Here is a 12,477-nt window from a genome sequence, read left to right as displayed (position 1 = left end):
TAATATGTATTATAATATATAATACTAAAAGTATTACTATACATACAGTAATATAGTAATATATACACATCTATATATAGTGAAACATAGATATATAGTAAAACAGTATCCAATGGAATTGAGTAAAGGCACAGAAAAACCTTTAAATAGGGTGGACAAATATTTTTAGCTTTCTCCTAACAGCCATCTTCACTGATGTATCCCAAAAATAAACAAATGAGGCCTATTTCTATTCATTTGTTGATGCAACCAAGATGTAATAAGCAACTACAAAGTCCAGACACTTAGGCAGTGGGGATACAGTGATGGACAAAACAGGCAACGTTACCTCCCCCCAGGGCTTATAGTCTAGAAGGGGAAACAGACACCAAACAAGTAACCGTACTCACCAGTTGTTACAAATGCTGTGAATAAAACTATGGTGTGAGCCGTGTAGGGGCAGCTTGTTTTCTACTGGGGGAACTGAATGTCTCTCTTAGGAGTTATAGTGGGAAGCTGTGAGACCATTATAAGTTGGGAAAGGGGAGGATGGCACAATCCTATTTACATTTGAAGATTATTTTGGTGTCAGTCCAGAAGTAGAATTGAAGAGGGCCCAAAACAAAAAGAAATGTGTCTGCTCTTAAGCATGAAAGTGAATTGAAAGATCCTTTGCTTCCTCAGATTAATTCTTTAAATGTTTTGATTACACTCTGGTTCAGAAGTAATAACTAGTACTTTTTTCTGCACTGTTTTTTACCATTGGATAATTTTACAAGGGTCTGAGTAAACTACTTTTGCCTAAAAGTGTTGTCTGAATTTTCTTATAATATGAACACTATTCCTATTTTTTAAATACATTTTGCCATCCACATCCACATATAATTGTGGTTTCATTTTATTTTTCTCTGTTTACTTAGCCCCCACAGAACCTTTATTGTGTAAGTTCGCGGATGGAGGACAGAAAAAGAGACAGAACCCAAACAAATACATCCCTAATGGAAGACCATGGCATAGAGAAGGAGAGGTGAGACTTGTAAGTCCTTTCTTGAAACTTTAGTAGGGGGCGTGTGTGATCTTGAATGCTCACATGAAAAGTAACATAAAAGGCATCTTATCTTGGCTACCACATTTCTGAAATGGGTGCCAGGATTAAATCTTCCTGTTGGTACATTATAATTCAAGTGATGTCAAATTAAAATTCTTCTCATTATACATGGGGATAACAGAGCCGTTCTCCAGATGGACAGATAGGTGGTGGAAACAGCTGTGTTTACCAGCTAGCTACACATGAAGTAAAAGAGCATTCTAAATTGCCATAAGAAAAACACGAGTGTTTTGGGTTTGTTTTTGTTTTTTTTTTTGTTTTTTTTCAGAAACAGGGTCTCTGTAGGCTGGGCACAGTGGCTCATGCCTGTAATCCTAGCACTTTTGGAGGCTGAGATGAGCAGATCACCTGAGGTCAGGAGTTCGAGACCAACTGGCCAACGTGGTGAAACTGCATCTCTATTAAAAATACAAAAATCTGCCCTGCATCATGGCTCATGCCTGTAATCCCAGCTACCTGGGAAGCTGAGGCAAGAGAATTGCTGGAACCATTTAAGGCAAAGGAGTGTGATGGGAGCTGGACTGAGGCCAAATCCCAGGCTGCAGAAGATGAACTACTATAATTATTTATTTATAAATAGTGTATTTATCATTGAGTTGGGTTTTTTTAACCTCTCTTTTGAATATTTTTTTTTTTTTTTTTTTTTTTTTTTTTTTTTGGAAACCCTCAATTACCTAATAAAATGTTGGACCTCCATTTCCCTGTATTGACTTTCCATGAATTATTATTTTAAAAACAATAATATTAATCCAAGAATGTCTAGGGAAAATGTTCTAGAATCTACACTGTCCAGTGACAGCTGCCAGCCACAAGTGACTCTCTGAGCACTTGAAACGTAGCTAGTATGCTAGAGAGATTGATTTTTCATGTAGATTTAAATAGTTGGACGTGGCTTATGACTATCACATGGGTCAGGGCAAGTCTAGAGATTAATTCTCATATTTACACTTATTTTGACTAACATAAACTCCCAGTTTTATTAAATCCTTCTTAAGAACAAATCTGCACCCCTCCCCCAACATTTTTTTAAAGAGACAAGGGTCTCTTTCTGTTGCCCAGGTTAGAGTGCAGTGATTTAATCATAGCTAACTGCAGCCTTAAACTCCTGGGCTTCAAGGGATCCTCTCACCTCAGCCTCCCCAGCAGCTGGGACTACAGGTGCACACCACCACACCTGGCTAGAAATATAATTTTTAAATCATGCCTTTCTAGATGAATGTTTATATTTCTTTCTCTCTCCCATAGGCTGGAATGACACTTACTTATGACCCAACTACAGCTGCTCTACAGAACGGGTATGTCATTAAGATAAATGCATAATGGCTTGAGGGAAAATGTGAAGGTGGAAAATATCAGACATTTATTCCATGAATTATTCTATTTAAAGGATTACTTAATAAAGGCTTTTGTGTTTGTTCTAGATTTTATCCTTCACCATACAGTATTGCTACAAACCGAATGATCACTCAAACTTCTATTACACCCTATATTGCATCTCCTGTATCTGCCTACCAGGTTTGTACCCGTAGGATTCGTCAGCAGTATAACCACTTGCGGACCATGAATCTCTGCTACACTTTTATGTGTCTTAAAATTTTAAGCATTTATAATGAAATTTGAGTCAAATATTATGCAGCTTGGATACCCAATTTAGTATGAGCTGCTTTGTATTTGGCAGAGTGATTTACTTTTATGTATAGGAGAATGTAAAGCAAAGGAAGATGGTTGTCAGTGGTCAGTCCTTGGAATCATGGCATTTTGGCATTGGAGTGAACCCAAACACTTCCTTCACCAAAGGGCCCTGCTTTTGGACACCATGTGTTCCAAAAATTGAGACTTAAGATAATTGCCATTAGATATAATACAGAGTAGGTGCGTACCCTTGCTTTTGTCTATTCATCGGCAAGAACCGATAAAAGAAATAAACAAAGATGTGTCTCTAGTAAGTAACATTAAGCGTGCAATGCAGCTGACATTTAAGGCAAAAATATAAAAGCAAAAAGGACGTGACTTCCTGTTTAGGTTTTTGTGTAAGGAGGCTTTACCTTAAATTCCCAACTTGCAAACAAAAACTCATGAAGCTTACTTGTTATTATACTGATTTGATTTTAATGCAAAGGTAGGCTCCTGTCTGCCATGGACCCAGTGGTGTACATGCATTTCTCCTCCTGTGTCAGAGAACCTCTAACAGGGTTGCTGCCTGGGCCCAGATAGGAGTCTCATAATGGAGTTCAATTGCAAGACATGTGGGAGCAGAGTTCCCTTTCGTTGACTGTCGGGATCCTGTGTGACTAAATTTTTGTTGTATTCTTGATTTTAAAACAATTGAATTAGATGTTGTAGTCCTAATTTCTGGGGTTAGGGGACTACAATATGTAATCTAATAGTTGTGTTATTTTAACATTATAAGCCTCAGTTTCCTCATCTTTAAAATGGGGATAATAATAGTGTTTATCTCATAGGCTTGAGAGAATTATAAAAGCCAAATGAGACTGACTGTGAAAAGAGCCCAGCCGAGGACCTGGCATATCATTAGTACTCAGTTAACGTTAGCTATGACTGTTCTGATCATCATTAATACGCAGGATTAGGTAGTTGATAATGAGTATGTTAGTTATACTTTTAAATAATGAATTGGCCAAAATAAGTAATACCATAAAACTAATTCTGCCTAAAAACATAAAAATGGCTTTGAATAACAGAAATGATTAGATATACTAAGACTCAAGGTTGACAGGATCATTCACAGTCTCCTAGGCCTCTAGGCTCTTAGAGCCTCCCTTCCCTGAGATGTCACTCAGTTTCTTTTCTTTATTCTCTCTGGGTTCTTATGTTACTTTTTCTGGTGCTTCATTCTGCTGGGCATAGTATCTACTAATTTAATCTCTCTTTAGTTGTTTTGGATTTAAGATTCCTACCCTTTCCTTGCCTGTATAGTGAGATCTGCTCTAGTGTACTTCCCTAATAAATAATTCCTGTGTCTGGTATGAAAAGGTAGTCTTTCTTAACTGTCCGAACTTGGAAACCTCTGTCATTTATATCTTACTAAAAATAGGGGCAAGGGTAAGTTATTCTCAGGCAAATGAAAGATTGTAAATATTAATTTGAATTTATGTTGCTATAGATATTACAGCTATTAACACATTGCTTCAACACCTCTTTTTCCCTCTTTAATATAAAACCAGTGTGTATTTTGGCCACAGAATCATTTTGTATAATAAAAATTAGGAGATCAGTATCAGTAAAAATTTGATATAGCTAACTGGAAACAACATATTATTTCAAAGGCTTTATTTCCTCTCCTGGGAATTCTGTATTTTTCTGAGATACTTACAGAATATCACTGCATTGCCTGACACTCAGTGCCATAGCCTCTAAGACTGATTTTTAACCCCATAACTTTAGGGACCTAGAAGGATTAGTGGATGAGCTTTAAGTGATATGTAACTCCTGTTTGCAAAATGTTGCTTGTGTATGTGCAATTAAGTGGGGGAAATTTTATTTTTCTCTAATTAGGTTTTCAGAGGGCTCCATGACCCTAAAGAGGTTAAGAACCAATAGTGAAGAGTTTACAAAACATTATTATTCCCATTTTATAATTAGAAAATTGAGGAATAGAAATGGACAGCAGCTGATTTGCTGCTTAAGAAAAAAATTAGATTAGATGTCATAGCTCCCTAACCCCGTAATGCTATAAGCTATTAGATTATTAAGACCACTGAAGCATATTTTAAAAATGGGGGCATCTGGCCCAAATTAGGGTCTGTAGGGAGTTGTTTGCCTTTCCATCATTTATCCAGTGAAGGCCCTGCACTCATGTTGGAGTGGGCCTTTCTCCAGTAAACCACCATAAGCTTATGCAATTGAATTTGAGAAATTGGCAGCTGCAAGAAACCACCAATACCCCAATGGGGAAAGGCTACAGTCCAGATAACTGAAATGCTAACAAGGCAGAAGCACTTAACTTTGGTCTGCCTTAGGTGGCAAAGGAAACCAGAGAAAACAAGTATCGGGGCTCTGCTATCAAGGTAAATCACAATGCATTCTTCCCCCATGACTCTTCCCCATATCCTCTCTGTTGAACCTCTGAAGTTAACAATAGGGGATAAAATGCAGGAGGGCTTTGTTGTTAAGAATTAGAAATTTAAATTTACTATAAAATTACATCGACTCTGGAAAGCTCTAGTCATCAAGCAATGGGCTGATATGTTTTTCTCTTGAGTGGCAGACTACACATACTTTCTTTCCTGCCACAAAACCTGACTCTCATATCTTATTTCTCAATTAAGAGGGTCTACTGTGTGGATGCCCATTTGACTGTAGATGTCAAAATCTAGTTACTGAAGTTTAATTTCCTTAATCTGAATTTCAGATTTTTATTTTCTGCACTAACTAGAAATCATTGACCACCATACAAGATTTCTAAAACTAATGTCCTAAGGTATCAAAGAGAAATTGAATTTGGTTATTTGTATTAAATAAGCACATACTTTAAGGGTTAGCTTCTTATAAGATGTGCTGGAATTAATCATCATTCATCTGTATTTCTAAAGCATCTAGTTTGTACCTTGATTGTTAATGCTTTTCACTACTCAGTTGTTTCTGTGTTTATCTCCCTTGCATAGATAGTAAATTTCTTGGGGGGTGGGGCCCATGTCTTTTTTGCCTTTTTCTCTTTGTTGCCTGATACTCAATAATTACTTCTTGAGTGGGCAAATAGAAATTGTTGCTAAATAATCATTTCATCCTATTCAGAGTGACCAGTTTGCCAAGAATTCTAACTGCCTTAATCTTTTTAATCATTGATAGCATTGTTTCCTTGTTTTCTTTCTGTAGATTTTTAACATGATTAAAAAGAGTTCTAAAGAAATAGGTAAGCTTTACAATGGAAATCAATATTTCTTTCAAAATCCTCCCCTTTCTAGGTGCAAAGTCCTTCTTGGATGCAACCCCAACCATATATTCTACAGCACCCCGTAAGTTTTTCATCTTAGTGACTTTGTGTTTTACAAGTAAGCTGTATGTATGTTGTCTCAGGGTTAAAACCATTTGCCAAGGGTGGTATAGGATCTGAGAAATTTTAAACATAGACTACAAGAATGTACAAATTTATTATAAAATCTTCTCATCCTTGTAAAACAACTTGGTAGAAGATACTGAATTTTCTATAAGAACTTAAAATACATCATATTTGAGGCAGTCACCATTTTCTTATTCATACCAGTCTATAGACATTATTCAATTGAGAGGCTAAATTTTTAATAGTACTTGGGATAAAACAGCTCTCATTTTTTACATTCTGTTTAACACAAATATAAAGTTCAAAACTGAGATGAAGAGTTTTATCAGTTTTACTTAGTCTTTCTATGGAGATTATAAATACTAAAATGGTAGCACATTATTTGGTAAATAACAAATGTGATTTCTTAGTCATGTGAGCATTGTATATGTTAAATTTTTTTTTAATTGAGTCATACTTTACCTTATTATATATTGTATTTTGTGTGTTTTTCAAAGACACATAAGATCTAGTTTGTTGAATTAAAAGAAGGGTTGGAAAATTGAAAAATCTGTATGGAGAACAAAGTTACAAAAAGGCTAAGGATGTACAACACAATGGCCTGTGTGCTCACATGAGAAGATCACAAATTTGGCTCTAAGCTTTCTAGTAGCTGATACAAAATGGGAATCCTGATAAGCAATACAGTTCACAATTTGTGTAAAATAAAAACAGATTTGGTTGCTTAGAAAAAGAACTCTATTCTTGGCCATATGTTCAGACAGGAATTTGTCTTGGGATACCTTTTGAAGTGGATACTGCAAAGTAAGACCCTGTGTATGAAATAGCAATTCAAGGAATACAGGTTCCAAATGAGAAATTGCTGAGATGACATTTAAGAAGCAGATAAAACATGTTTAGGTGATAACATAGAAGAGTTCTCTGATATATATATATATATATATATATGTCTTTTGTGTGATATATACATATACATATATATTTATACATGTACACGTACATATACACATACACACACACACACCTTCAAATCCACACTTACCTGTACATGTGTACCTAATATACATGCACTGATCCACACATGCCCATAGCAATCTATGTCCCTGATAGTCCATGCTATCCTATTCTGGAATGCTTGGAAATCAACCTACTTTGAATCTGAGGACTTCCTATTACAGATGGTGCCAGTGAATGAGAAAAAGGAGCAGGAAACTCCTTCACCATCTTCTGGGCTTCTGAGTCATTTCCGTGTTACCACATGCTTTTTGATGATGCATGTTAAAAAAGAAAAGAAAAAATTTTCTTTCGAAATGTGTGAACAACAAACATTATCTCTGACACACATCTATATCTTTTTTCTTTTTGGCAACATTTGAGAAAAAGACCACATATCTGAGCTTAACATCTTTGAGGAGGCATTAGGAATGTATGCAGAAGGTTGCTGTCTGAGGATTCATTACCTTTCCCCACCCAGCTTTAAATTGCCTGATTTAAATCAGAATTAAAGTGCCCGCATACCTAACTCTGTCCTAGATTGTCTAATTATCAATAAATAACATTGTATTTAAGGGATGCCAGGTACAGTGATACCAAAACATACATTAGTATTTGTAAAGCATGTCAGAATACTTGCATTCTCAGATATTGAGGTGATTGCAAAAGTCCAAAAATAAAGAATTCATTAAATTTTGGTTTATACAATCAATGTAATCATTTAAAAAATGATAATAATGATAGTTTTGCAGTAAGCTAGGTCAGTGCTTAGAATAGATACATAGTTAAGAGTAAAAACCCAGGATATGAAATTGTTGTTATGCTCTGATTGAACCTGTACAGAAACACACAGAGGCCACGATCTGGCAGTAGTGCCCTGACATAGCTAACAGTGGTTCTATTAGACTGGCTGAGTTAGAAGTGATTGTTGTTTTCCCTCCTATTTTCTTAAATATATTTAATCTTCTTTTTAATGACCAACATTTTTTCAAATGAAATGAAAGAACCTGGACTCAGATTATTAATCATATCTGAATTACCTTCCCTCCCAGGCACCAAAATGTAACTTAAAGTTCTGAGTAACACTGAGCGAATGAAGAAATGTGCTATCGATCCTAACAACCTGATCTTGAGCCAAACGACTATCTGGATAGAACATTGTTAAACAAAATACTATACTGATCATATTAAATATAATATATTGTTTTGTGACTAGAGAAAACATCAACTGCCTTTTTTTTTTTTTCCAGTTTTTTTTAAAAAAAGCATTTTGTAAGCCTAGGCAGGCAGTGATGATCAGTTTGGTTTTCCTGTGATAGCTCCTTCTGGGGGACTAGCTTGCTTCTAGTTATACAAAGTGAAGGGAAAGGGAGGGAGAGGAGGGACAGCGGCTTTAATACAGGGATTGTTGTGAAGTGAATGCTAAGATATTATTTCCCCTAATGCTCTTACAAAACTCTCAGGAAGAGCAATTTATAAGATTTTTAGGAAACTGTTTATGATGCCATTTGCAAGATTAAGGGAGGTTGTTTTTACTTCACATCCTTCAACAAACTAAGGCATTTCCTTTGCAACAGTAATTACAGGATCTTAACTTGTGCCTCAGTTTGTCTAATTTTGCTCTTGTCTCCAACTCCCCAGGGTGCCGTGCTAACTCCCTCAATGGAGCACACCATGTCACTACAGCCCGCATCGATGATTAGCCCTCTGGCCCAGCAGATGAGTCATCTGTCGCTAGGCAGCACTGGAACAGTAGGTGGCAAATTAATATATGTCTCTGTAAACAGAGGAGGGTAAATTAATGCAGCCTGGATCTTCGCTGTCAAATGACAGACTCTATGAAAACAGATTATGTCTAAGCCCCTGTCTTCCCCCCCCCCCCCACATAACCTTCCATAAAGCAAATACTCAGTGATTTCTTGATTAATTGATGAACTGAAAGTGTATTCTCTGGGTATCTCTGCTTAACAAGAATGTAGCACCTACACATGACCACATCTAGTCTTTTATGACTAGTGTCATTTATATCTAGTACCACTGTCCCTGTGGCAGCGTCATGAAGCAAAAGATGAAGGTAATACAAGGTGGCAAAAGCAGGAAATTATTTCTTGCTTATTTCTCCTTTTATGGAGTTTGGGAGCGTTGAATCATGATCTTAGTATTGAAATATTTCAACAAAGTCCAGAAGACCCCTCTGGGTAATGAGGCTGAGCTGGCACCCAATCAGCTTCCAGGTTTGGTACTTAGCATTTTTGCTGGTAAGATAGCTAAAGGATTTTAATTTAGCCTGTATGCTCTGGTGGCTTAAAAGAACAAAGGGTGGTCTATTTTCCCCTCATACACCCAAAACCAGCAGTAGTTTCTCGTGTAGGCTAAGCCAGGGTCCTACAAACCCAATGAGATTGACTAGAAATTTCTCCTGCCTTTGGGAAAGGATGACTGTCGGTGTCAGAAAAGCAGGGCTCTGCTGCCTAATGTGCAGTGACATGTTAAAGGTCTAATAGGTCATTTACCCCTGCAGGCTCCACCTGTAGAAACAATACCAGGTACTAGTTTAGGGAGCTGCTAGAAAATGAGATCCTTTGAGGAGAGATCTTCTAAAATCACACATTAGTGACACTGAATTCTTGAGGGTGACAAACTTTTTTATCTTCACCCATGATAAACTTTTTTATCTTTACTTTGTTAGTAAATCCAAAGAAGTGTGGGATTTTTAGTTCAACAGATTCAAAAAGGAGAAAATGGTTTGCCTTCCATATGACATATTTATATGCAATATTTGAGGTTCGAGGTAGCCCATTTAAATTTCTTCCTTGAGATTTACAAATACTTTATATACATCTCACAATTCCCCCAACTTCTCCACATTTTGCACGGTTTACCATTGCCCATTCTGACCTCCTCCTTTTTTCCAGTACATGCCTGCAACGTCAGCTATGCAAGGAGCCTACTTGCCGCAGTATGCACATATGCAGACGACAGCGGTCCCTGTTGAGGTTGGTAGAGACCGTCCAGTGACCATTCTGGCTATAAGTACTTTTAGAAATGGGTAAATTAAATAGAAAAGTCTACCAGACATCAAATATTTGCATCAACAATTGAGTTTAGCCAGATGTGTTGGCTTATATCTGTAATCCAACACTTTGGAAGGCTGAGGAGGGAGACTGCTTGTGGTCAGGAGTTAGAGACCAGCCAGAGCAACACAGCAAGATCCCGTCTCTACAAAAAAATAAATTTTTTAAAAAACTGATCGTATCAATGATAATAATGATGAAAAGAAATCAGTTGTAATTAAGATACTTAGGGGAAAAGAGGAAGCTGTTTCAAAACTGCTACAGGGATGAGGAAGAAACCATACCTGTTTTTACAAGACTGTTAGTATGGCTAGATAACTGTTCTTGTTATGGAAGATATGAAAGAAGTCTGGCATTTGAATTATGGTTAGAGAGAAAGCTTAGCATTTTCCTGCAGAGTATCCTTAAAATTTCAAGGAATTATGTCAATCCAGCTGATCTTACGCACTAGGCAGATCCCAAAGGTTCTGATTCCAGAAAAGGATCATAGGACTCTGGCCTGGTGGTGGTGGTGGTGGTGGTATTTTACTTCTGTTTGTGCAATTACTGACAACCACAATTACCAGAACTCACAATTCCTTATCTGCAATCTGAAACTCAAAGAAATAAAAATTATCTTTGTAACTGCTTCAGCATAAAACCTGACCTATGGCAAAACCCAACTTGAACTTAGATGATACAAAATCTTGATCCCACGTAACTGTGCTGCTTCATGCCTTCCAATGTAGAACTATTCATACGTTTGATTATGAGGTACAGCCCTAGACCCTATTGGAGGCTTCATACTATATGCAGCATATGCATACCATCTTTCAGATTATAAAATTTGAAAACACTGAATTACAAGTCACATCTGTCCCCGGGGGATAAGAGGGTAAGAGCTTTGTTTGATATGCTGTGGCTTGATAAGAATAGGAAAGTCATAAACATTTGGATGGGAGGTGCTTTGGGTCTACTAGACATGGCAGCTGCTTAGGGAAACGATTAACTTTGAAAGCTCTACATGATGTGAAGAAACTTACTTTAAAGAGTAACTGTTTTTAAGGCACTGCTGGACTCAGGCCTCAGTAGCAGAGCTGAGGTTTTTTCACTAACATGTCTCATCCATTCTGCTTTGTTTGTTGTAGGAGGCAAGTGGTCAACAGCAGGTGGCTGTCGAGACGTCTAATGACCATTCTCCATATACCTTTCAACCCAATAAGTAACTGTGAGGTATGAAGGAAAGGTCTCCACAACTGGGGGAGCTCAAATCAAGCACAATCTATAGGGTTTTTTTTTTTTTAAATCAAACTTGTGATTGGGTTAACTCAGATTTTATCATGCTGCTTTAATCATGGCCAAGGCATCCAGTTGAAAAATTTAAATCAATGATTTTATGAATTTAAAATTAATCATTTTGTCCAAAGAGAACACTTTATATTAAAGCCAAATGTATGATTACTCTCCCCACTAAAAAGAAAAAAATTAATATCTGTGACATCAGAGAACACCAGTTACCAAAATTGTCCTATAATACAAGTATCCTGTATTATATTGCTTTAATAATCATAAACTGGAGGACCTATAGCATAAGATGTTGCTTAATCTGGCATTACAAGTTTAGTAACATCTTGATTATGAATTTAGATAAATGTCAATATCCTTAGATTGAAAGATATTTCCAGCTCTCACTTGAACCTCGAATTTCAAAACTTTTCATTTTATAATGCAGTCTGTCATAAAATAGCTGTGAAGAACTTAGAATACCCTGGTTTCTGGATTGCCCTGATGATCATAGGTATTTCTGACTTCATAAAGTCACTGTTTACAGACCCACATGAATTTGGCTCTAAATTAGAGAAGAAGATATCTTGCAAGTCCTGGATGTGAGAGGCATTAAAAGTAACCATCAATTCTAGAGTTTGCATTTATCAGTCTACCACAAGTGATGAGCATAGCCTTTTTCAAACACATATCTCTTTAAAACAAGAAACAGATTACAGATCTGTGTAGTATATCATACCAAATCTATAAAAGCATTTGTCTTTTATTTTTCTCTTCCAGATGTACAGAAAGGTGTTCTTACATGAAGAAGGGTGTGAAGGCTGAACAATCATGGATTTTTCTGATCAATTGTGCTTTAGGAAATTATTGACAGTTTTGCACAGGTTCTTGAAAACGTTATTTATAATGAAATCAACTAAAACTATTTTTGCTATAAGTTCTATAAGGTGCATAAAACCCTTAAATTCATCTAGTAGCTGTTCCCCTGAACAGGTTTATTTTAGTAAAAAAACAAAAACAAAAAACAAAAACAAAAGATT

The 12,477-nt window shown here is 36.5% G+C and overlaps 1 protein-coding gene across 8 annotated transcripts in view; it reads left to right on the top strand.

The window, feature by feature from the left end:
* RBMS1 (RNA binding motif single stranded interacting protein 1) overlaps positions 1-12,449 on the top strand; it is a 213,955-nt gene extending 201,506 nt beyond the window's left edge. For 5 of the 8 annotated variants that reach the window (XM_017547706.2, XM_017547698.2, XM_037745544.1 and 2 more), the window contains 9 exons: positions 900-1,015; positions 2,333-2,382; positions 2,509-2,602; positions 5,068-5,115; positions 6,013-6,063; positions 8,742-8,852; positions 10,016-10,096; positions 11,302-11,386; positions 12,218-12,449. In XM_017547706.2, coding sequence (XP_017403195.1) covers positions 900-1,015; positions 2,333-2,382; positions 2,509-2,602; positions 5,068-5,115; positions 6,013-6,063; positions 8,742-8,852; positions 10,016-10,096; positions 11,302-11,379 — 629 coding nt within the window. In that variant the 3' untranslated portion in view covers positions 11,380-11,386; positions 12,218-12,449. The remainder of the gene's footprint in view (positions 1-899; positions 1,016-2,332; positions 2,383-2,508; positions 2,603-5,067; positions 5,116-6,012; positions 6,064-8,741; positions 8,853-10,015; positions 10,097-11,301; positions 11,387-12,217) is intronic. The other 3 variants (XM_017547719.2, XM_017547737.2, XM_017547726.2) reach the window with 3 other exon arrangements.
* Positions 12,450-12,477: the final 28 nt, after the last annotated feature.

This window comes from Cebus imitator, unplaced genomic scaffold (assembly GCF_001604975.1).
Source record: "Cebus imitator isolate Cc_AM_T3 unplaced genomic scaffold, Cebus_imitator-1.0 Scaffold10, whole genome shotgun sequence".
Classification (NCBI taxonomy): Eukaryota; Metazoa; Chordata; class Mammalia; order Primates; family Cebidae; genus Cebus; species Cebus imitator.
The sequence above is the reverse complement of the archived record's forward strand: the minus strand, read 5'-3'. Positions and strand labels throughout refer to the sequence as shown.